This window comes from Podarcis muralis, chromosome 8, assembly GCF_964188315.1.
Source record: "Podarcis muralis chromosome 8, rPodMur119.hap1.1, whole genome shotgun sequence".
Classification (NCBI taxonomy): Eukaryota; Metazoa; Chordata; class Lepidosauria; order Squamata; family Lacertidae; genus Podarcis; species Podarcis muralis.
The window spans coordinates 46,086,399-46,113,139 of NC_135662.1; the positions used below are offsets into that span (position 1 = coordinate 46,086,399).

Here is a 26,741-nt window from a genome sequence, read left to right on the forward strand (position 1 = left end):
TCTTGGCCCATAGTTATTCTTTTAACCCTTTATGAGGCTTTCATTTAGGCATCCTTTTCATTTCATTTTTTTACATTTCTCCCCCTCAGGAAATGACATAGAACATTTGTTTTCCAAAATCTCTTGTCCCACACTGACTCACAATTCTACTACCTCATTCTGCTTTGACTGGGTTATGCATAAGAGATCACCTGATTAGTTTAAGCAGCTTACTCAGTATTTCCAAAGTGGTCATGCGAGAATAGTGCAAAGGAAAGCCGTTTATCTTTAAAGACAATAAGAATACTTGACAAGCCACACTATAGTAACCTGATTTCTAGTTAGCATGAATATGTTTTATGCTTTGATTTACACCATATATGGTAGTTAATATCTTGTTATGAGAAAAAACCTTATCACCATAAAACATTTTTTTTGAAGAAAAAAGACCTGTCCCTTTAGGCTTATCATCATGTGTTACGCAGATTATTATCTGCTATGCAACATTGCAAATAGCATTTTATTACTTCTACTGTTATTTTCAAATGGGTTTAAATAAATAATCAATCTGATTACAGTTCCCCCCACCCATCCTGTACCTATTCCACCCCTGTTCCTAAAACAGAATGGGTAGGGTGCAAAGAAAAGAGAAATACAGATATAAGAAAAGACAGAAGAGAGGAGAGGTTTATCTTCTAAATCAGGAGCTAAGACCAACAGGTTATCAAACTGAGTTTTTCCAAACTCCCTTCTCGCTGTACAGTGGTACCTTGGGTTACAGACGCTTCAGGTTACAGACTCCGCTAACCCAGAAATAGTACCTCAGGTTAAGAACTTTGCTTCAGGATGAGAACAGAAATCAGGCGGCAGCAGCGGGAGGCCCCATTAGCTAAAGTGGTGTTTCAGGTTAAGAACGGACCTCCATAACGAATTAAGTTTTAACCCGAGGTACCACTGTATTCAGACCTTGTTTTAAAGTGCCACTCCCCCCCATACCACCCCCTGCTTGCTCTACTCAAACTTCTGCCAGTGTTTAAAATAGGCACCTTTTCTCAGTTACCCTCCATCCTTGCTTCATTCAAGTCTCTGCCTTTGTATAAAACTGCCATTTTCCCTCTCCATTTCTTCCATCCACGCATTACTCTAACTTCTGTTGCTTTAAACCATTCACACACCCCCCCCCCCCCTGTTTGTGTGCCTCCTTGCTTTGATTCAATGGCCACTGCTGCTATGCAACCTGCCTTCACTTTTGCTCCCTTATCCGGGCCTGACTTCATGCAAATCCAAGATTGTGATGTGGTGCCACAAATCCTTCAATGGGGAGAACTTCACAATGACATTCTTACATTTTTATTACATGAAGAGAAATGGAAGATCTTTTTATGGCAAATGAAGGGATTCAGTTTTTAAAAAGCCTCGTCTTCCAAGTAATTTGACACTCTAATTAATTGTGAAATGACTGACAGATTTTTGTAGTTCTTTAAGTAATTTCCTTCTGGTTTCTAGCAAGAGTTACAAAAACACACATTCTTTAGCATAAGGCATTTACAGCCTTATTAATACTGAATTCCAACTGGTACATAAACAAAACAAAACAGTCTTCAGTAACTTTACTATGGAATTTCTGCATTTCATTGTGTATTTTAGGCTGATTGCATACTTTGACCTTGCTCTCAATGAGTATAAACTTTTAAGTTTTTCAACTTTGTTAATGTGATCACATCAGTGAAATCATCCAAAATACTGTAATGCATTTGGTTCATACAGACACAAGGTGAACCAAAACACACAGAGCCAAATGCAATTAGGAGAACCTGGAGACACTGATAGCTCTTTGGGGACAGAGAAAGCATAAAGTTGTTTCTCCAAAATAATTTGTCTGTACCCTACTCTACAGTAAGGCCAAGGTATTGTAATCATTACATGGAGATGTTTGCAATTATCCCTGGAAGGCTTCCATCATACTTCTAGGGATACTATAATAACATGTTGTTATTGTAAGAAAAACACTGGTGCCTAATTTGAATAGTAGAGTGCTTGGTATCTGGTGGGTGGGGCTTGTGTTTTGCTCCAGAATCAGCCCCTCCAGTGTTATGAATGTCAGTTAAGAGGGATCAACTGCCTCTTCTCATTTCTTGTCTCAGACCTGCCCCATGATGTTGTTTTAGTTTCTCTCATTATGTTATTTTGTTAGAATTTTCTCTGTTTATTATTAAAGCTTGAAACAAAATTTTAAAAATCCTTCCAGTAGCACCTTAGACTAGAGACCAACTAAGTTTGTTATTGGTATGAGCTTTCGTGTACATGCATTCTGTATTATGGCTTCAGTATGTAGCTACCTTGCATTCATTTGACATTTCCCATGGTACCACAAATCTGCTAAAAGCGTACATTGAGCACATGATCACTTCAGCATGTGCTCAACTAACGTAGTGTCAGCCCAACTCATATGGCCCTGTGTGAATTGTCTGCAGATTAATCAGCTGCATCGTACAGAACTGGTCGGATCTGTGTGGGAACAGATGGCACCAGTCTCTAGGAAACAGTAACTGCAGGCTTGACTGAAGGAACAATTCCTCAGAGAAAGGGCCTCTTGCAAGCTGTTCTGAACTTCCTTCTACTCCTAAATATATTCCCTGAAATATTTTAAAAAATGAATAGTGTAAATATTTTGTGAGCCCTGTGACTTGTCATGATGTCCCATAATTGATCAGGCACAGCAAGACATGGCAGAACAGTGGTCAGGCAGGAGACTGAAAGGTAGGTATGGTGCAGTAAGTGATTTTTAGAATGGCTAGTCTTGTCTGCTATGCCATGAATATTGAATTTACTCTAGAATTGTTTGTGTAAGGAAGGCAAAGCATTCTGGTATTCTGGTTTCACAGTTGCACATTGTTTCTCATTGTTTATCTTGGTTGGCATGATTACAGAGTGCAGAATGTAATAGCTTCCCAAATGAATGGGAAAAGGAACATGACAAGGAATGGTTGGAGACTTATTCTGGCTAGAGACTCCTTCTGGAACGAGCCATGTTTTCTGTCCTCCTCCTTTGTCTAGATATGATGTCAAACTTGTGGTCTGCATTTGCTTCTGCACATGATCAGTTTGCTTGCTGCATGACAAAAGGAATCCCTTTTAGGTGCTGTGAACTTTCAATCACAAGCCATTCCCGGCAAATCTAAACACACACAAACAGTTGGATGGTGCCAGCCATGCACAAACCTCACGTAACTCTCATGAAGGTCAAAATGTGCGACATGTCATTTATTTTGAGCACAAAATCTACTTGAAGCAAAATTCATTCCTGAACATTATGCTTGCACAGGAAGTCTTAATGCCAGTATTTGTGCCAGCTGAGGACCAAACTAGAAGCAGATGCATATAAGTTCTCTTCAGTGTCTTTAAAAAACAACAGCACTCAAACCCCTTTTGGAATGGTTGTCAAGTAGCAGAGGAGCAGCACTGGGAAAGGAGGCACTTAATCTATCCCGTAAGACGCCATTCTTCCCTGCCGAGAAAAGAGGTGCAGCTTGGAGGAACTGATTGGAGTGGAAACATGGCTAAAAAGGAAAGGGTACTGTTGTTCCATTGCCCATTAGCTCCTCTCAAATATTTTTGGAGTAAGCAAACCAACCAACCAACCAACCAACCAACCAACCCAAAATACATTGAGGACAAGTTACACACATTGAACTGCATGAACTGTCTAGTTTGGCCTTACATTTCCATTTGGCTGTATTACAGTTGAGTTCTTGGCAGCAGAAACCTTCTAGATAGGAAGGAGATATGTAGGAATCTGCCTTAAAACAGTTGAGACTATTTGTCCATCTGGCCCAGAATAAGTAGTTGTCCAAGGTCTTTAGCAGAGGTCATCCCCATCACTATCTACTGATCCTTTGAATTGGAAATAATAGAGACTAAGCCTGAGGCCTTCTGCATGCAAAGAATCTGCTCTGTTACTGAGTTCTGGCCTCTGCACACATTGGTGACCTCACTTCTTTGAGGACAGCGCTGTAGCAGTTGTTAGGCTCCCATCCGTACATGGTTTACTCTGCATATCTTGCAGTCATTCCATCCCATGAAATGGAACCAAATCAGAAAAATGGTATTAGAAAACAGCATCATATCTATCTTTGGGATCACAACTTGCTCTATGCTGGGCTTAGCCAATGCGGTGGCATCCAGGTGTTTTGCACTAGAATCCCCATGAGTCCCAGCCAGCACTGCTATGCCCCAAAACATGTGAAGGGCACCAGATTGGTGATGACTGCTAAAATACGGCAAATGCCACCTACAGTCAACTTCAAAAGTTATTAAACTAGGGTAATTTATCTGGCATATAATATTTATCTATAAAACAAAACTGTGTTTTAAACTGATGAGACTTATACCTGACAATCATTTCTAGTGAATTATAAGTAGTATCACTGCTATTTTCTTTGGCTTCTGTGTACTATATTTATATAAAAAGGCAGTTAAAAAGACCATTGTAGTAAGCAAATATTTTGTACAAAAATACAAAAATTTTAAAAGTATATTCTATATTACTGATCAGAATTGGCCTATATATATTTATATATAAAATTTATATATATTTATAAATGTATATTTATATAATTTGCCAGTATTTGGGATTTTAGCAAGTGGCTATTGTGTTTACACAGTAGGTTTGTATTCTTTCTTCCTGTGGAAAAGTCATGATTTGTAGTCATCTTGGCATAGTCCATTGTTTTATAAATCTTCAGCATCTGTATGTTTTATGGTTGAAGAGGATCTATAGCTGGTTTAGTCCAATTGTATTTCCAATTGATGCGTTTCTGCAACGTTGTAAAGCCCCTGAAAAATTAGAAGATAATGCGGACGAATTGTGCTGATGAATTTTTTTCATCAATGTTCTCAGTGCTCCCTCTTTTGGTTGGGTGATGGTTCTGTCCCAGAGGATACTTCATCATTCAGGAAATCTCACTCATTTGTGTCTCTTATAAGGTTCACAGCCTATTACAATCCCAGAGCTTCAGCTAAAGCAGGAAAGGAAAAGCAATGCATTAAAATAATTTCTGTTTTTAAAAAAACAATAAGAACATAATTCATCACATCAGAAGAGGCTAATGGCATGCAAATTTAAACCAATTCTGCCCAAAAGTTAAAAAAAAAGTTTAAAAAAATCAACACTTGTTTCTTGTACAAAGCAAACATGTAAAGATGCCCAACAAAACAAAACAAAACATAAAACCTGGAAAAATGTAATTCATTGGACTTTATGCATTCAGGAGAGGCTATTATGTCTGAAAATTTCATCTAATTCTTTCCAAAGGATAAAAAGTTACAACTATTTTTAAATTTTTCAATAATAGTGAATGGGAAAGACTATTCAGTTTACTGAACTGGGATTTGGACTAAACTGAACAGCCTTCAAAGCACTTTATACTGAATCTGTGCCTTCTGGTATTGAAACTGAATCTTGTGGACGGTATATACCCCAGGTTGTTGTGGTTAAAGCTATACTTGCATTTCTGAATCCTGAACATGCATCAAGGTGTCCTTATGTGGTAACTTGGAAAGAGAAACCTATTGTATAGATTTTGCTTCATGAAGAGGTGGGTATATTTTTGGACATGAACTGTGCAAAATACATGGAGCTCATATTTCCAAAGTGTGTGTGTGTGGCGGGGGGGGGGGGGCTAGAGGGGCTTTACAGTCTCTGGATTCCTGCCAGCACCTTAAAACCTCAATGGCTTGAACAACAGAAACTGAACTATAAATAAGCTTTGATCTGTACGTGACTGGGTTGAACTGCGATCCTCTTCTAAGGGCTTCCAACCAACTAGTCATATGCATAGATGACTGGGTCCCTTCTTTTTCCAGCTGTTTAAACTTGGCTTAGGGTTTGGCCCTTGTAGCAAATGAGAACTGATCCTAGTCAAGGTTCTAGCATACCTTTGTCCATCTCCTGCTCACAAATAAAACTGTTAACATCTTCACAGTGAAAGTCGTTCCAAAGCCCAGCATGGATTAACCCAGCACAATCTTCCCCAGGTCCATGGCCATGTTTCCAGTTATCGGGTTGTCCAGCGCTCCAGTTTCTTTCAACAAAACAAAAAATAGATCATTCCGCAAAACAAATAGCAAACCATCATGTGATACTGGGACAGATGAGAATAATAAAAACAAAAAACAAAATAACGACAGTCTGTTCTGAGAAGAAATCATACTCCTTCTAACAAACAATGCATGACTCTTCCTGGAAATGGAAAACATCTGGGCTGCAGAGAAGAGAATCAATTCAACAAGCTGCTGAAGCTCAGAGACCTAAAATTAGTCCAATGAACTTTGTTCTGATTGGGGATGGACAAGGATGCATAAGAAGGGGATGGAGTAGTCATGGGGCAGCATTTAGTTGCTTCCTCTGCAGCTGCAGATAAGCTACTGTGACATAAGGATGTCTTACTGCTGGATTTACATATGCATCCCCAAATCAAAGCAAACTGGTAGTTTCTTGTTATCCAATACACGGAAAGAAGCAGAAAATAAGAGTTTTGAAATACCATAAACCCAAGGCATATTCACATTTAACCAGCCAACACTTTGACAAAGATGGCTTTTCTGCATATGATTCTTCAACGCTCTTTTGCACCTTTGGAAGAAAAATATACTGTTTGCGTAGCAAATTACATTTCAGATTGGAAATGAACAAAAATCCTAACAATTTTTAAAGTCCTTTAGCCTTTACAGAGTAAGTTAGTATTCTGCTGAAAATTTTACATGATGGGCCCAAAATCACTTGATTTATTAAATGGACTGTGCTGCCAATCTCAGGATTTTAAAGGATCATCTGTGTTGAAAAAACAGCTTATTAAGTGCAGGGCTGTGGTTGCTGGCTGAAGTGGATGGCACAGCACCCAAAGCTAAATAATATAAGGATTCAAGAACATGCTTGTCGAGCTCATGGACTCTGAGTAACATTTTGGGAAGGCACCAAGTTTACTAGGGGGGAAAAATTACATTTAGCTGAAGTAACTGCTGGTCTTTAGATCACAAAGGAACATGCAAAATACAACATAAGATAAACATTGGAAAAAGTTCAGAGGTGCTGCATAAAAAGTCACATGTGTCTATGCCTTCTGTGTTTGGCAATTTGGATTCAGATAAAATCAGACCCTCCCAGATTTCAGATGATAAACAGCAAGTGTACTTCCCTAAATTGCACTCTATACTAAAAATGAAGACAGTTTCAATCTGTGGCTCAATACAAAGTAGGAACAGCTCTGCGTGCCTGGCTTTCTGCCTGTGAAACTGCAAGTTAGGTACGGTTTCAAAACTCTCATATTTAAACTTAGTTCATATTTTGTTTTTATGTGACTTGGGCAGTATTATCATGTCCACTTCCTTACCTCCCATGCAATATGCAAGCAAACTCCCACTATACAGCCCTATATACTTTATCCCCACATACTATGGCAGATTCTCAAAAATGTGAGCCCTTTGTATTAGAATCAAGCACAGCATATTTATAATTTATAAACTAAAATATGCTTTCCTCTGCCTTTCTATCCAGAGATGGCACACCTCAAGCATAGCTCACTGATTTATAGATGTTAATATTCTATTGAAGGATAATTTAACTGCTTCTAAAGGCACTCATGGTGGATAAATGTCTAATGCTTCAATACTGGAAGCAGCAGTCTGTTCCACCTGCCCCCCTCCCCATCATACTGCGGACAGAGGACATGACTCAACTGGCAGCAGATGAGAAGGTGACTTTCCATAAACACAATGAAGATAGGAAGTTCCCTAATATATAGGCTCTTCATACAAGTCTATTTGCTTGGATGTCTAACCACTGATTTGGTCTGGACTTGATTTATTCTAATTTAGCTTGTATTATTTGACTGTTTTCATTTCTTTTTTGAAAATTCAATAAAAAGCCTGCTAACCTGACGGGGTTAAAGAGAAGTGGAAGGATACTATGTTCTAATATTTATATACACATAGGATTCACAGAAAGATACGAAGGGCTCAGGATGTGTTGAGAGACACAGAATGTGAATTTAGAGGTATCACCTTTGTTGACTTCACATGGCCATTTGCTCTTAAAGATTGAATACTAAATCTTCAAAGATCTAGAACACTGAGAATTCAAAGAATTAACTTCATGTTGAGTTATGCTTGTTTTTGGAAGGTGATTTCAGTTAAGTAACTGGGGATTTCATCAAGATAAGACAGCACTAGCCAATTTTGTGTTACGTCCTTAACAAAGTGCCAAATGTTAGACAGATTGTGACTGAAGGAGACAGGCATTATTTCACTTGGTGGGAATAACAGATTTCAGTTTCTGTGATCCAACTTTGGCCCTAAATGAAACATTGAACACCCTGATTACAGTTTAAAAGGAGCTTGCTCAGTTTCATCTTCTAGTAAGTTTCAATGAAAATAATAGAGAATATTTTCCTCTAACATTATGGCCTCTCTTTATGGGCAGTTGTAATGCAAATTATTAAAAAATGAAGAATGAGTCCAAGGGAAAAAAAAGTGATTACTCTATCCCCAGTTTGCAATAAAATTCCATAACAAACTTGGCTTATTATGGTTCTATGATTCTTTTACTCAATGATCCATCTTCTTTTTTGGCAAGAAAATAAAACCTTGTGAATACAACAGAGAGAAAGCCTGAGTATAGAAGAGCAAAAGATAACATTTCATGGCAAAGCATTTCTTCAGAGGGTTGCAGCAATCTTTCCCATCTGCAGCATCCTGTCTGCATGGTGACAAATAAAAAATCCAATAGCAAGAACAGTAGCAAAAACAAAGAACAATTCATATCCTTCCTACACGTACATATATTCTGGTAAGGTTCCATCCAGCCATCGCCATTCATCTTCTTTCACTGAGTCCGTGAGGCCAATCCAGAAGCTGCCTTTTGCAACAACCTGTTTTTTTAGCCATTGCTGTGTACAGAAGAAAGTACTGGTTGCGTTATTCCATATCTCAAAACATGTAAAGCCTTTGGGCATAAAAGTCCCTCGAGTCCCTTTTAATCTAAGTTGACTACTCGTGGTTTTGAGTTCCATTGCTTATAACCTATTAATTATCAAATTATAGTTATAATAAATTTAATTCAACAGTGACCACTTTTGCTTCAGACAATTGCCTGTTAGCAAGCACCCTTATAGAGTCGAGCCACATGCCTTGCGAGATACATGGGTGATTCCCACCTCCCCTCCGTTTCTTTTTAGTGAAATATAGCCATGAGGAAGAGGTCTGCCAGTTGGTAAAAAGCAGTAGGAGGGAAAGGGTAGGGTATGTTCAACATATTTTCTTTGTGCTGTTTTTCCAATCAACATCAACCTCCATACCTTCTGTCAAACTAGTAGAGGGGTCGCCAACTTTTTTGTGCCCATGGGCACATTTGCAAACTGGATGAACTATTGTGAGCACTATGCACACTTCAACCATGCTTGCAAACAGGCACACACCACAGCCACACACGTGAATACTCTCCCCTTCACCAGCAATTAGGCTGGATAAAAAGCCTTCAATTAGCTACAAAAGAATTATCTTTTCAAGCCTAATTTCAAAGGTGGGAGGTTTGGGGGGGAGCAGCACTGTGTGGGCACCAGAGAGGATCTTTGGGTGCATATCACACAGGTGTCACACTTACAACTGTCTAGAAAGCAAAAGGTATTATTTTCCCCCGTGGGGGCAATAATGCCATGGATAGGGCAGAATTTTGACTGGGGAAAATAGTATGATGGGAAAGAGTGATACTTCCTCACTCACTGATGCTGCTTTGAACAAATGGCAACGTCTAATCAATTCAGTAAAAGAAAAATTCAGGAGATGAAGCACAGCTTCATGTAGCTTGGCCCTAAAAATAAACATTGTCGACACTTTTTAAGGAAGTTACTAGTACTCTTTATCAGCAACAGCCATGAAATTCCCTGCGTCACTCTTTTGTGCAAATAGGCCCTTACTGAGTTTGGAGTTGGAACTGTTGGAAAACTGAAACTATGTAATAACCCCTGATGTCCCCCACCAATATTTTGATATCCATGTTGCTGAGGTTCCACCTCTAGTTGTCAGAGTATCAGATGCGGTTTATACCTGCTCCTCTTTACTGTTTATAAAAACCAAATGTGATGATTTTTCTTCACAGAAAGCCTTTGCGTCTTCAAAAATGGCTCTTTCCGATGAAAAGTAGTAACAATTGCCCGAAAAATTCTTCCAGTAAACAGGACAACCTGAAACATGGAACACTTTTGTTCAGCCAGTGAGCGATAGAAAATTGGGCCCCCATAAATACCTGAATTGATGTGATCAGTTCCTAAATGTCTGGACACCACTGTGTTGTAGTACAGTGACATTCCACAATTTAGGATCCAATCAATTTGACAAACAATACCGACTCCAGAATATAATGTGAATGGCATTTCCATTCATAGAGCTGCAGACATATCTTTCTAACAATCTGGCCTTTAAATCTATTTTCTGATAAGTATAAAGGGCAAATCAGATACAGGTTGACTATAAGTCACTTTGAGACACAGACAGACTGGTAGAGATGCATGTGAGCAAAGAGCTTACCATTAGCCTCGCTTTGTAGTGCCACCGGTATTCCTGGACCTGGTGGGCCAGGAGGTCCAGGCTGGCCCTGCAGTCCACGCATTCCAGGTGCACCAGGCAGACCAGGCAACCCACGTGGACCAGGTATTCCTGGCTCCCCAACAATTCCTTGTAGACCTTGAGGACCAGGGGGGCCCTGTGGGCCAGGGGGGCCATCTTTGCCAGGTGGTCCAGGTAGTCCTGGTTCTCCACTAGGTCCTGGCAGACCAGTCTTCCCCGTTGAACCTCTCTGGCCTTTGGATCCAGGTGAACCTCTGGAACCTTTCCCGCCTTTTTCACCCGGTGGTCCGGCTGGTCCAATCGGTCCCTTTTCACCTTGAGGTCCTGGTGGTCCTGGTTCACCTTTTTCTCCTTTTTGTCCTTTGGGCCCAGTAAGGCCGGTAGGACCTTGGGGCCCTCGGTCCCCCTTGGGACCTCTCGGGCCTGGAGGTCCTGAAATAATTTGAACATGAGGGGAAAGTTAATATGGCAGTTCTATATATCAAAATTAAATTACAGTAAAAACACTGGATTGCTGTATCACAGTACCAAGGACTGTCTATATGTATGTGGGCAAAGAGACTGGAACAGGTTTAGGAGCATAAGAAAAGCCCTGCTGGTAAGACCAAAGGCCTATCTAGTCTAGGGTCCTGTTCTCATAGCGGCCAGCCAGATGTCTGGGACATGATTCCCAGGAACTGGTATTCAGAGACAGATTGCCTCTGATACTGGAGGTAGCATATAGCCATCATGACTAGGAGCCATTAAATAGTCTCATCTTTAATGGATTTGTCTAATCCCCCTTTGAAGCCATCTAAGTTGGTTTCCTTCAAGTACATCATGTAGTAATGAATTCTCTAATTCTATGCCGTGTGAAGATGTACTTTCTTTTGTCAGTCCTGAATCTCCCACCTTTCTGCTTCATTGGATGATCCCCAGTTCCATTACTAAAGAAGGAGGATAAAACTTACCTCTGTTAGCTTTGGGGCATATTTTTTTGTGTTTAAGGTCTGTCTATGGTATAATAGCACACATACTGCATGTAGGGAAGTATGCCTAAGTTAACAAATGGATACATCGTTGATACCTATCAAATTCTTGATAATCAGAACAAATGAAAAACCAGCAAAAAAATTATTTTAGTGGCTATTTCAGAATGTTCCGAACACAGCATTAACTATCTGTTACTGTTTTTGCTAAAACTGAATTGTTTGGGGACAGTGCAACTAATATTTTTCATTCATTTCCACCTAAGTAGGAATTGGTATTTCAGGGCTGAAACACTCATTTACCTACTAGATTATGTATTAAAAATTAATTCCTATAGAGAAAAGCCACTGATTTGATTGAGACGGTACAAAATTTCAATTCCAGGCAAATGCAAGAGGATAGGTAATTGTTGGGAATATTAAGCTGCAAATTAGGTTAGGAAGGTCAAGATCAACTAGTCAACATTAATTGATGAAAATACTTATTTCTTCTTACATTTACTTCTGTGAGTGGAAACTAATCCACAATTTATATTAAATTTTGAAATACTTTAAACAGTGGGTTTCCACGTAATTGTGCTTCAAAATCCACCACAATAGCATATATATACTATATTTCATCTAGTGCCGCATACCAATAGGTGCCTTTAATTCCTGCATTTATTGTGAAACGTAGTTCTACATTATCAAAGTATTAACTTTCCCCCCAATGTCCTTTATGCATGTTTCGGCAAACAGTCAGTAATGCCCGACTTTCCCTTCTGCTGCTTTTCATCTACTTTTTTATTTGACTTTGTTCAGAAAATGTGCATTTAGCATTAATCACCCCCTGCCCCCAAGTACAGACATCCCATTTCATTTAGGATTTTGTGTTTCTTCGTATTTCTTTGCATTGCCCATCTTCCAACTTTTTGAAATCCTACAGTAGAGCTTGAAGAGTGTTTAATTTATCTTCAACTAACCACTTAGAGGAGAGGGCATAACATTTACTATTTCATTCCCTAACACAGAAATATACTGAGTTAAAAATCACCTCAAAAATAAAAATGCTTTGAATCCCCAATGATTAAAGTTTTAAGGCCTGTCTCACAGATTTGACCTCTCTTTGACACTTTATGTCAAATTTAACAGATTGGGCATAAAATATACAGCCATTTTCATGCGTATGCAGCATTATTTCCTTTTCAGCTACTCAGACCAAAAGCAAACTTACAGAAAACACAGGCAGACATGCAGAAAGCAGAAACTTTTATAAGAAGGCATTTATGCACTCTATGAAGCAGACACCATGTATTCATTCTGTTGCCAATTAATCAAGGTGGTGGTTCATAGTCAAAAGGCAAGTACAATTTAGAACATCGTAGGCTATCAAACAAGCATATGCAGCCATACTACAGAATATTTAGGTGCAGAACCATTGGCCAAGTTAGTGTTAAGGAAAAGTAAGGACACTTCAGTAGTTCAGTCCCAGAAATTCAGATAGCACCAGATTGGAAAGTTCAAGATGTAGTACCACAAAGAACAAGTGCTTCCTAAGCAATGCACAGAGGGGCACAGAAATATTGTGGTTTCTGGCACAACAGTGATTGTACAGCTTAGGCTGAGTGAGTTGTGCTACCCACTTGCGCTAGTACCCCTGGCCATGATTTATGATGATATTAACATTGCAGGGAGAAACAAACATTACTAGCCAGTATCTTGGCACTATGTACAGTGGATTATCTGAGACATTTCTCACCTTGTAGTATTGTGAAATTCTTAATGAGCTGGCCATGTTTAGAATCTACCAGCTTCATTTCTTCCATTACTACAGATAAATTGGATACTTCAATATCTAATCTTGTCCTCATCACGTCCTGTTGCATCCTGAGAGCAGTTGCATCCAGGCGAATATTTGCTAATGTGTTGTTCATAAAAGTCAGCTCGTCTGTATGTTTACTAAGAGTATCTGTGCATGTTGTCCGGACATCGTTGAGGTTGCTAGTTAGTGTCCGCAAGTGATGAGCCGTGTAGCTAATATTACTAATGATGTTGACAATATCTTTCTCAAAGTTTTGAAATCGGTCTTCTTGCTGGCTAAACTTGGCAGATGTTCCATTTTCATATTCTTTATGGTGTTCTTGGAGCTCCTTCAAACTTTGTTCATTGGCTTGTGCAATAGTGGTGATGTTCTCCATCTGTCCACTGAATGAGCTAAGCTGACTGCTCATATCCTCAAGTGTATCATTATTAGCTTTGGCCAAAGCTGAGTTATTGGCTGCTAATGTCTGCAAATTCTGCACTTTCTCTTTGAGCCAGTCTGTGTCCTTCCGTGCTTGGAGGGCAACCTGCTGAAGGTTTTGAAAGTCGCTTTTGATCCTTTGGATAGCTTGACTTGTATCATCCACAGATCTCTGCAAAGCACTAATAAGATCTCTTTGCTGAACTTGGGTCTGATTGAGATTGTTCAGATTCATGATGACTATGTTATGTGAGTGCATTTGACTTTGCAAACTTGTCTGAATGTTACTCGTGTCTTTCTGAAGGTCATTGATGTAGCCATTGTAAGCTTGGAGAGTTTTGTTGACACTTAAAATCATGAAAGAGTTGCTATCCAAAACACCTTTCATTTGGCTCTGCCGCTCATCTAACATGTTCCCAGACTCCTGCAACTTCTCCAGTGTATCTTTGTTCTTTGCTGTTTTCTCTGAAATCTCATGAAGCTGTTGGCGGAGGGCCAGAATGTCAGCCTTGAAGCTTGAAAGCTCTGTGTTGGTGCTCACAGCTTTCTCTGCAGCTTGGTAATCTAAAAAAAAAGAGAGCAAAATAATAATAATTCAGGGGTGATTTTGTAGCTTATTATTTAGCAGAGGAACTTTGCTTTAATAGAGTTTGCTTCTTTGTTAATTCAACGGATGAAACAAACCAAAAATATTTTGGCATATGGCTGATTTTTAACTCTAGAAGAACAGAATAATGGCTCCTTTTCCTTTAAGACAACATAACCTGATAGTTCCTTTTACTTTAACATAAAACACAATAGTGCACTTAAGTGCCACTGGTGCCATAAGAGGTCCGAATTTTCACTAGAGTATATATGAATGAATCTCATGGAGAACGGCATTGCCTGTAGAACGGCAAAAGTCTTAGAAGTGCAAACTTTGAAGAATGGCTACGTTTCAGTTTGTGAATTCTTTTGGAAAGTGCAAACTGGGTAAGGTTCATCTTTAAATGTGACCTGAATTTGATTTCTCCTCCATCCCTATGCGTGGGACAAGTTGAGTTTCTGCAAGAGATTAGGCACAAAATATTTCCTCCCTTCTGGGAATAGTTCCAACAATATAGATTTCTCCATTGAAAAACCAACACCACTGCTCTTGAATAGGGTTTAAGTACTAATTAACTGACAAGGAAATCTGATCAGTTCTCGAAGCTACCAGCATGAGTTTGACCAAACTGCGGGAGGCAGTGGAAGACTGGCGTGCTCTGGTCCATGGGGTCACGGAGAGTCGGACATGACTAAATGACTAAACAACAACAAACTGACAAGGAAATCTGATCAGTCAATAAACTAAACAATAATTAACATACTGCTTTTGTTTGCATATGAATTACCCAATTTTTTCAGGTCACCCTCCACTGTTGTGAGTTTCTCAGCGTATCTTTTATGTGAATTTTCCATCCCTCCAGTAACATTGTCCATTTTTTCTACAACTGGAACAATAAAAACAGTATCTTAGCAATAATTCAAAAGGACTACACCATTAAACAGAGTTGGCATAAACTAATTAGAGAGCTTGACTTCCCCCATTTCAATTCTAGAGTCATGGCACCACCATAGGAAGCCTTGTCCCTGTTGCCAAATCTCCTGAAATGGCACCAAGAACAAAACAAGTGTTTAAAAGTTTTTATCCACCTCAAACATTTGATATTGTGTGGGGTTAAAAAACCCCCACACTTAAATATTGTTGACAAATTTCATTCTCTCAGTGGCCCAGCCAATTGCTACCAGAAGTTTCACAATCACAAAATCCCTTAGGACAAAATATCTCCAGGAATTACATTACAATATATTTGTTTGGGAATGAAGGCTCCATCCTCATGAAGGTTGACAAAGATGGATTTATCTGGATGGAGTTCCCAATGGAATATATGTTAACCTCTTCCATACAAAGAATTTTGTTCTCTCCCAAAGTTTACATTCCTTTTCCAAAGCACACTTACATGAAAGTCAGTTCCCTGGTAATCAACATAGTCTAAGGCTGGAAATTCTGTATTTGGTAGGATTTCAAGGACTGTTTGTGTGCAGCTCACCATACATGTGAAATAACATGTGGCCTGGGACATATACATATAATCCTAATTTCTGTGATCCTTATCCGCAAAAAATAAAGGCCTGGGTAGGTTAAGGATTGCAGAAATTAAGTTCATGTGTGCGCAGATGGTACACATTCCCTAATAGCCTGCCATATGTACAGAATTTCTGGAAGTTGCAATTGCATAAACAGGCTCTTATTTACAAGTAAATATGTACAGATCGGGTTGAATGTATATTAATAAGTCTTTGAAAATGACAGTTCTAATACTGAAATATATATCAGAATAGCCTTTTCTGAAATCATATCATACTGAATCAGAAAATCCTTTTATTTATAAATATTTCCTTTCATCCCTTTTTCTTGGATTCCTACTCAAAAGGCAGCTGTTAGAGATGTGATACATACCTTTGTATCCAAGAATGGCTACTGTTATTGTTAACAAGGCACATAATATATACAACAGTATGATGGAAAACTTCAGTGCCCAGTTGCTTTTGCACTTGGTGCATTGTGTTCCTTCTTGAATGCCTGCAAAAGAAAATGAAGATTTAACTCTATGTCATTTTTCATGTTTAGGCCTTTTCACCTTGAATGCTTTTCAGGTGTTTTACATTTTTATTCTGTTAAGCTTTTAAATTTTCACATCTGTGTCCTGGACCATGACAGTAAGCATTCCCAGGATACTTTCAATAAGATCTGGTGCTCTCTGGAGGTTTCCGTGAGAAAAACAGCAGAACTGTGGAACCATTTTTGCTCCATGAAGGCCCCAGTGTAGTGGCTCCCAAACCTTCTTGTCTAGGGACCACTTGAAGTTGATGAGGGTCTTGGCAGACGAAATAATGATTTTCCTGCCTGTTGTAACAATTATAATGCTCTATATTAGATGCTGTATGATATTTTAAAACTGTATTTTATTGATTCTTTTATTTCTTCTAGTTTTCTTACCAATTCAAAGAAATAAAAGACAACTAAAAATAAAAATGAATATTTAATCTGATAGGTGTGCCACCTCCTGTCTTCAACTCCTCTTCAGCTACAGAAATGCTGTGGAACATTTGAACAAAACTAATGGACTACCAGTTGTGCACAGACCACAGTTTAAGAACCCTCACACTAGTGGAAAGCTAGTGGAGAGCCAGTGGGGTTCAGGCATAATGCTACACTATTCTTTAGACTGAGCCAAGCTTTCTTACTGGACTTGTGCACTCGCCTTTTCCCTGTGGTAAGGATAGGTTTGGAAACTTTCACTTTGCTTTTTGTTTTTATGAACCACAGCTTGTCATGTCTTCCAAATCCAAACAAACCGTGGTTAATTTTAACTATGATTACTAGCAACGAGGCAACTTCAAATTGAACTTTATGAAGCTAGCTTGTTTTCACTAACCATAGCTAAAGTTAGCTACACTATAGGACTCTGATGGCAAATCTAAACTGCATTTAATCTAAAACGTAACTTGGAACCTTCTGATCTCTTCCTTGCAGCAGGAAGCATTGGATAAATCTGGAGGTGGCGAGGGAAGGCTAGGCTCATTCTTGCAATGCTAAACCTTAGCTTTAAATGTTATCTGAACACAGCTAACAAAACTGCAGCATTTCAAAAAGCAGATCTATTCATTTTTATCATATGTGCATACACAAGGGTGCTTTTCTTTTAACTGATATTGAAAGAAACTTTTCTGCATGAAAAAAGAAGTGTGCAAGAATCATCTTATTCTTAAGAGCTTTTTGACATCTTGTTAGACTAGTATTGTATACATTGTTTTGTTTAGAGGTCATACATTAAGTCATGCAGAACTGAGCTTAGTCTGCATCAGATTTTCATTTGTTATTACCATCCCATGGTTTGCACACTCTGTTATGCAATCTGAGCACATGGCTTTAATGTTGAGCAGCTCCCAGACTTTTGTCACTGGTTGAGCATACCAGAGAGTCGGGGTCACTTCCGGATGTTGCACATTTCTCATTGCTGACTTAAACAACCTTTAATAAATATCAGATGGGAGACAATGGGCCTCCTTTCACTTGACACACTTTTCTGTTTCCTGACTTATTCGAATAAGAGCTCTGTTTTTTCGTCACTGTTGGGAAGACATCTGGCTAAACAGACTGAAATTCAGTACAAAGGGATCCAGCTGGTACACATGTTTTGGGGACCCCCTTTCTCCGGGAGCCAAGATGGTCACACAAAAGCAAGCTAGAAAGACATCCTCCTGTTACTAGCCTTTGTAGTATTTGTTTTTCTAGTATTACATTCCAGTGACCGGGGACTTTGTTCTCATGTGGGGGGTCTCCATCTGCAGATTCTTTTGGAGCTGCAGATAAACAGTTCTACTACTCAAGAATGAAAAACACACACACCATGTTTTGCCTCTTTTCAGGGAGGAGAGGGATGCTTTTCAAGGAGGCAGACTCCTTAATATATTTAATTTCATCTCATGTGTCATTCTTTTGAATGTTAGCCTCTCTCATTGAGTTATTTCTATGGGCCTTGCTTTACTATCTTAGGTGAAAACATAATATCCTATCTTTAACATAAAGCAAAGCAACAAAGCTCTAAAGAGTCTGTTGAAATGAATATCTGGATTATTTATCAAGACAAGGCCCAAATGTAAACTCCGGTTCTGATCTTCAGATTATCATTTTGCAGGCTGTGTGGGGAAAGAGTTTGAGGGAGTTATGACGGTCTTCATCTGCTTAAAATAGATTTTATTGGCTCTGGAAAGCCCTATTAGGGCCAAAAGTGGTGGGGGGTGTTAACTGATACAGTGGTACCTCGGGTTAAGTACTTAATTTGTTCTGGAGGTCCGTTCTGAACCTGAAACTGTTCTTGACCTGAAGCACCACTTTAGCTAATGGGGCCTCCTGCTGCCGCCGTGCCGCCGGAGCACGACTTCTGTTCTTATCCTGAAGCAAAGTTCTTAACCTGAAGCACTATTTCTGGGTTAGCGGAGTCTGTAACCTGAAGCGTATGTAACCCGAGGTACCACTGTATTTTATTGAAAGATTTTCATTTAGAAAGGAATAAAATAAAATAAATAAATAAATAAAAGAAAAGATAAAAGCTAAAATAAAAATATGTGCAAAGGCGCAGGAAAACTGTTGCCAGTGGGAATCTCATGAAATATGGTAACATTTGGTCCTTCAGATAAGCATAAGTGCCTCTGAAAATCATTGGCCCAGTTTCTTAAAGCTCTGTACACATGAAAGGGCAGGAAAGATCTCATTTGCAAAACCACTGATTCAACTGCTGCATCCCTTCATTAATCCTTTCTTCTATAAAAGGTAAAGGTAAAGGGACCCCTGACCATTAGGTCCAGTCGCGGATGACTCTGGGGTTGCGGCGCTCATCTCATTTTTTGGCCGAGGGAGCCGGCGTACGCAACTTTGGCGTGCTTTCGAACTTCTAGATTGGCAGGAGCAGGGAACGAGCAAGATTCGAACCGCCGACCTTCTGATTGGCAAGCCCTAGGCTCAGTGGTTTAACCCACAGCGCCATCCGCATCCCCTTTCTTCCATATCTGACATAATAAAGTGTCCCAAAAGGATGCCATTATTTTCTCTGGAAGAGTTTCATAAAAGGAAATACTTCTGGTTGTATGTACTGTACACAAACCTTTTCACTGAATGGAACAAACCCCATTATCCAGTTTGAGCATAATCTCTCACTTATTTTTTTTATAACCCAGTCATTTTGCTTATGACTTTGCTCTTGCTCATTGTAGGCCAGAGATACAGAATGAATAGATAAAAAGCCTAATTACACACTTCAGCAGCCTTAGCCATTAATTATAGGGACCCACCAAACAATACCCTACTGTGATTAAATACAACATATCTTAATTGAAAGAACAGAAGAAAAAGACTCAACCACAACATGGGGGAATTTTTAAAAAGACACACACACAAAGTGTCTGAATTCTATGTTAACCAAACATTATGAACTTCAAGACTGCTATAGTTCATTTTGAGGAAAAGCACAGATTTGTTACAGCAGGATGTCAAACCACAAAAATGTGCCAAGACAATTAAACTCCTAGGGCTGACAGCCTTTAAACTGCCAGTTTAAATGGCGAGGATTGCAAAAACGCAATCTTACCAAAGGCTTTTAAACTCCAAAGTGGATTTTTAAGCACAGATATGGATATGGGGCAGAGCAATCCTGAATGGGGTCAGCCCAGACAAGCCCATCAGAAGGACAACTCCACCAACCTATTCCCAACAAGGCTGGTCTGGAGGTTAGGACTGCACTGTTAATGCAGCATTTAAAACAGGGAAAGTCATTTTAATTTGAGTAATATTCTCCAGACATGGCTGTGAATGTGGAATGGTAAAAATATACACTGTCAATCACCAGTTGCCATCGCCATCATAAAGAATTTGTGTGCTGCAACTTCTGAACAAGAATTCCATGAGCATTATTCAGCCAAAGCTAAACACTTTTAAGGTCCAGTGGGAGAATTACTCACATGATTAGCTGTCTCCCACTAAAATCATGTGACTTAAAATGGGCTTAACATTGGTTGTTTGGATGTCAACCAGAGCATTTGTTATGAAAACAGCAAGCAATATGAAGGCAATGCCAGTCCTCCAGAGAGGCATGTACATATATTATTCACATGTGCAACATTCCTCACTCCCCATCCCCCCTGGTTGGACTATATAGCTCAGTAACCCCAGAATATCCCACTTTTCCTTTGGATGTTTCTATTTTCATCAGAGAACTGTTGGAGGGTATGGAGTTATGTGACCCATGAGCCAAGGAGATAAGTAACTAGATAACCTTTAGAAGACATCTGAAGGCAGCCTTGTATAGGGAATTTTTTAAAGTTTAATGTCTTATTATGTTTTTATATATGTTGGAAGCTGCCCAGTGTGGCTGGGGTAACCCAATCAGGTGGGTGGGGTATAAATAATAATAAAATTATTGTTATTATGGAATAGGATGTCCCTACAGTGGTACCTCTAATTACGAACTTAATTCATTCTGGAGGTCCGTTCTTAACCTGAAACTGTTCTTAACTAGAGGCGTGCTTTCACTAATGGGGCCTCTTGCTGCCACTGTGGCGCCGGCACGCGATTACCGTTCTCATCCTGGGGCAAAGTTCACAACTCGAGGTAACTCTTCCAGGTTAGCGGCGTTTGTAACCTGAAGTGTTTGTAACCTGAGGAGTTTGTAACTCGAGGTACCACTGTATTTTCATCAGAGAAATGTTGGAAGGTATGCATAATAAAGTTGGAACACTATAATAAAGGGAAAAAATTATATGGAGGGATATTGCCTGTGAATTTTTCATTCCAAATTGGATAGACAGGGCCATCTCTTAATAAATGTCTTGCTGATTGTTGCTTTGGTGCATTAGTTTGTCATCTAGGAAGCATTCTAAAACATATTTTTTTACTTGGCAGCCACAGAACTACTCCAGGCAGCTTAATATACTCCTTGACTGCCCTTTTTATAACGATCTTAGAAACAATTCCATCCATTGTAAGGTCGCACAGGGTTGGACTAGATGACCCTTGGTAAAAGTCTATGATTCCTTGATGTTTCATGTGTCTCTATTCTTTAACAAACTGCCTTGTCATTTGTTTTTTGACAGATCAGCTGGTAAAACTGTCAACATAATTGCCTTTTATAATCTATAAATTCCTCACAGCTTCTAGCTTTAAGTATCTCACTTTCTAGCCCTGAAGGAAAATGTGCACTAAACATTTAGCTAAAATTCACCCTGGCTTCAAAACAATTAAACCTGTCTGCTGCTGATCTGAAAAATAAATACTTGAAGTTTTCTGCTGCATTTCTATTTAATATAATAATCTACCTATTTCTAGAGGGGGTAGTCATGTTGGTCTGTTGCGGCAAAAATAACAACTATAGGTATTAGGCAATATCATGCTCATTATCTAGCAGATTACTCCAGAGATTGCCAGGAGTCGACAACAGTGTCCTTTCCTGTTTTTGCTTTTGGTGTGGTGAATAAAAATGTACCATGTTTCCTCAAAATCATCTTTGCTTGGTGTATTTGTAAAACTTAGTTTTTCAACGAGCGCTATCTTCCAGATTTTATTGTACCATGCTCCAGTGTCAAATTAGCAGCTGTCTTCCAGTTCTGAGCTAAACCTTTTCTGGTGGCCATCGTAAAAAAGATTAATAATTATTTTACCACTACGTATCTTACATCTTCAGTAAACAAGTTTGATAATGCTAATCCGAGGTCACAGGGAACCGTTTTACCTGTAATAAGATGTACTTCATCTATTACAAAACTCCAAAGATATTGAAAATTCTTGCAGCTCCACCACATGTGATAATAAGATCCCAGCTGTTGGAAACCTCTCTAGCATAGTGGGTTTGATTGTAGGTTTGTCATATAGCATCTGAGAGGTGTGCAATGCCATCTATGTATAATCACACTACGATATCTACTTGCATGTAATGTGCACCTTTTTTGACCAAATTACATTGCGAAAATTAGGGTGTGCATTAGATTTGATGGCGCATTAGATTCGTGTAAATATGGTATTTTCCTTTATCTTTTCTGATACAGACTTAAATGGCCATTTCCCCAAAAATTTATATGGATTTGAGCTTCACACTGGTTTTCTGTTGAAATTCACCTCCCATGTGGTTGCTATTTGCCCCTGAAGGTGCTGCTCCGAGAGAGAGAGAGAGAGAGAGAGAGAGAGAGAGAGAGAGAGAGAGAACAACCCAGAAGGAAGCCATTTTAAGTAGAAAACTAATGTAGGTCCCCAATCTGGATTGGGTGTGTATTGGGCCTTACTGATTTCTTTTCTACTGCAGAAAAACACTTAGATTTCACTCTGCCCTTTAGGAGTTCTTGCAACCTGTTTGAAATGGCTTTGCCCCAACAATCACACAATTGCTCTGCATTCAAAATACGCTGAAAGAAAATGACATACCATTTGTAGCCGGCCATATTATTCTCTTGCTTGGCAATGTGTTTTCAAAATAAATGTAAAATTAAATTTTAATTCCCTTTTTTGTTTTCTTTCAAGGTGAGATGGAATTACTGATGTATTTCCTGGTTCTTTATGAATATATTTTAAATGTTTAAGGTGGGAAAGCTACTGAACCAAGAACCAAAATTTCTATTTTGGTTCTTGGTTCAGTAGCTTTCCCACCTTAAATGTTTCCTAAAATCTGATGTCTCACTCAATTACTTCGAAAAATCTGATGTCTTGATTCAATTACATGCCCCTCTTCTCAATCCACTGATGGGGGTTGGGGAGCCCAGCCAGATTAATCTTTCCCCAAAGCTACAACTCAGCTTCGGTTATCAGAGAATTGATCCCCCACTGCTTCTTTACTAAACTCCATTTTTGCGTGTACTGAAGCATTGTACAAGGTCTCTTGTCCCCATGGTAGTAACCCTCAGACTTCTTTGCATTTTTTCTGCAGCATGTGGTTTGGCTTGCTCACATGAGCTACATCAGGGGTGAGGAACCTGTGCCCTTCCAGATATTGTTCACATCCCCAACTCTCATAAGCATGGCCAAAACCAGGAATGCTGGGAGTTGTAGCACAACAACATCTGAAGGGGCACAAGTTCCCAACCCTGAGCTATGGGGATCCAGTGTACTCTTGGAAATTTAGAGGGCACCTCCACTTTCCTTGTCCCATATGTGGAAGATTCATTTGATAATTGGTTCCAAAGCTAGACGTCTGGAGTGCTGCAAGTGCTAAATAATCACATGAGACAGCCTCAGAGTTGAGTTTGTTCATTGCTAGAGGAACAAACAGAAAGGCAGTGAAAATAAAATGTCTATGCCCACAACAGTAAATCCAATAAGGATGCAATCACTATATAATGTAATTGTGCAATTAGGGGGGAAAATACTATCCACTTTGCATGTAACATCAATTCTGAGCAGCAGTTGACCTCTGTAAAGAAAAAAAAAACCCCAAAAGACTCAGGTTTTGGAATGTGGTCACTTTTTCAATCTGAGTGTTCTTAAGTAAAAACGTAACCAGAGCTGGCAGCAGCATTCAACATCAGGCTTCTGACATTTGCCCCAAACTAAGCCATTGCACCTGCTTTGGTCGCTTTGATTTATCAAACGGCAGTGGCAGAGAGGGACACATGCCTGAAATGGTTTATAAAGAATCGAGTGTGAGTGAATTAGTCACAGGTGCTCCTCCCTGCATCAGTTTCCTGGACAGTGGCTAGAATTTTTGCCGTTGGGCCCATAAGGTTATGATTATCTTATTTTTAATGTGTTCAAGCATACAACATACATGTCCACCAGTGCATTCTTGGAGTTCAGTGCATTCGTAGCACACTGCCAAGCCACCAAGAAGCAACTCACTCTTTATATAACGTGCCAATAAGTCTGGTTTTCCATTTCCCATCATGTGAATCAGCATACTGTGGAACTTCATTGTGGTACGGATGAAGTACCCAGAGCCTTCTGCCAGCAAAGCCAGAGATGTTTGCTTTTGGGGGAGTTAGTACAGGCCATATTTAGAAAGGTTCCTTCTGGTAAAATCACACAAGCATTTTAAAGTAAACTCACACATACAAGCACAGGGTGGATTTTCATACCTTTGGTTTTAAAGTGGTAGTGGGTATGGATCATTACTAAAATGCTTCAGTATATTATAAAGCAGAAAGAAAAGCTTTTATAGGTCACTGGAAAACTGTTTCTCATAATCTTTTGAGATAAGATCATAAATAAAGAACCCATTTAAATGCCTATGCAATTTTTGCTCTCGTATATCTGCAGGAAAGGGACACATTCTTCCCCTTCAAATTTGCTCTCCTTGTCCCCAAAGCTTACACTAATGTCAAAAGCAGTTATAATGGGAATTATATCATGCCTACCAAAATCAGATTCAACTAAAGTCTAGTGTAGTTCCCCTTTCTTAGGTCCCCCCACTTTGAAAAGCACGCTTCACATCTGCTTGTTATCAGTAGCTATCTCACAGCATGCTCCTGAATCATTTTGCAAACTCGAAGCACATGCTTATGCCTGCTGAGGAACCAGCCATTACTGGGCTATTTACAGGACCTCTCTGACCTGAAGCACTCTACATGAAGTAGAAAACTGCCAAAAATTTTGTCTCAGGGGTTTCCCCCCACTATCAGATTTAATCACTTCACAACTTTTTAACTAAGATGGCCTATTCTAGAGTGTCAAATTGTGCAATAAAGCTGTACCTCTGTCTTGAAACAGATTCATGAAGGGATCACTAAATGAAGCTCAGGAAGCCTGTCAGTCAACCCCGCGGCTTTCCATTTAGTCTCCCAAGCTTTTAAAAGCCAGTTTGCTTTCACAGTCTTATTATTTTACAGTTCTCTTGGGTACAGGAGTGGCAGGTGTCCCAAAAGTGTGTGTGTGTGTGTGTGTGTGTGTGTGTGTGTGTGTGTGTTTTCACATAAACAGCCCCCTTGGTTCCATCCATAATTTCATCAAGAATAGACATCTCATCCAGCAGACAAACAATCTCACTTACTTTCAGTGCAAGCACTATATCAAAACACTTAGGTATGTACTGTATCAGAGAATCCACTCAATGCAAATACAAACCATACAGTATTTGTGTGTGTAAACACACTCTCAACAACAATGCCCTTTTTCTTTCTCTCTCTCTCCCTTTCCTACCCTCCTTAGAAATGCTCACTTATTTAGTTCAAATTCCTCATACTGGAAATAATTGACCCACTACTGATTAACTGAAAAAGTTCAAACCTATTTGTAGACTATTACTCACTCTCTTTGTAGAAGATGCTTCTTTAACAAGAGATAAGACTATGTGACCCCAGTAAACTATGATTATCATAAACACCACACACCCCAAGTTAAATTAGTCATCCTGTTATTTCAGTCTTCACAAGTAACACAAAGACATTTATTTTCATCACTGGTGTTACTTTACCTATTGATAAATTCTGTCTCGCTCTCCCTTTAATATAGGAAAAATAGGTTGGAGGGATTCAGACTTAATTAGTTGAAATCAAAGGGACAAATGAGTCATGACTTAACTTTATGCAACTTGTTTTCAATGGGAACAAACTCTGGCTATAACCCAATGACGTTACGTAACCCTGTCCCCACCAAAAATGTTTTTCCATTAACATAAATCCCAAGTTCTGGAGATACCGTTTGTCTTTGGTTCTAAAGCAGCTATTGTGGTAGGTGATATTAATGTGCTTTCCAGCTTGTAAGGAAGGGGGTGGGGAATCTTTCAGGCCAAAGGCTAGACGAGTGACCTTCCAAGAGCTGTGTCCCACGATTGGGTGGAGCCAGAGAAGGGAGTAGGTGGAGCAACAGATGTGATTCTTCCCTTTGTACAGTAGGCTACATTCCAACCGCACCAATGTCAGAGGTTTCTACACTCACACCCATGTATCTCCAACACCTATTCTATCCTCCGTCCAGACAAACATGTTCATAATTCAAGGACATATTCCAGTCAGGCAAAAGCACTCAAGAAGGGGACGGAACAGGGCCAGTTCAGGGCATGACCTGGGGAGCACATGACCTGGGGGAAATCCCAGGATCCAAACAGAGATGCCTGGAGAGCCACATTTGGTCACCAAACCTGTTGTAGTGTTTTGTTTGTTTGACTGGGGTTGCACACCCCAAGCTTGCATATCACCATATATGTTTAGGTGAATCTGTGGTGGTCGATGAGCAAGTTGGGAACATATGTGCAATGAACTCCATAGCCAAGAACTCCTAGATCAAGAGTTGTCAAACAAGCAGATTGTCATTTATAAAATTAGAGAATCTTAGGCTGCGTCCACACTAGGGTCCTTTGGAACTGCTGCAATATTGCTTTTCCACTGTCAGCCACAACTGGCATTAAAATGCTGGTTTTACTCAGAACTTGATATAGAAAGAAATTCCCCATTTC

The 26,741-nt window shown here is 39.5% G+C and overlaps 1 protein-coding gene across 3 annotated transcripts in view; it reads right to left on the reverse strand.

Annotated features, from left to right (window-relative positions):
* Positions 1-1,313: 1,313 nt before the first annotated feature.
* Positions 1,314-26,741, reverse strand: part of LOC114600701 (collectin-12) — a 78,791-nt gene continuing 53,363 nt past the window's right edge. The window contains exons 3-10 of one of the 3 annotated variants that reach the window (XM_077933105.1): positions 16,271-16,393; positions 15,162-15,260; positions 13,306-14,352; positions 10,561-11,031; positions 10,081-10,217; positions 8,815-8,924; positions 5,917-6,062; positions 1,314-4,997 (exon numbers count right to left, since the gene is read on the reverse strand). In XM_077933105.1, the coding sequence (XP_077789231.1) occupies positions 4,978-4,997; positions 5,917-6,062; positions 8,815-8,924; positions 10,081-10,217; positions 10,561-11,031; positions 13,306-14,352; positions 15,162-15,260; positions 16,271-16,393 (2,153 nt within the window). In that variant the 3' untranslated portion in view covers positions 1,314-4,977. Of the gene's footprint in view, positions 4,998-5,916; positions 6,063-8,814; positions 8,925-10,080; positions 10,218-10,560; positions 11,032-13,305; positions 14,353-15,161; positions 15,261-16,270; positions 16,394-26,741 lie in introns of those variants that run through there. The other 2 variants (XR_013393950.1, XM_077933106.1) reach the window with 2 other exon arrangements.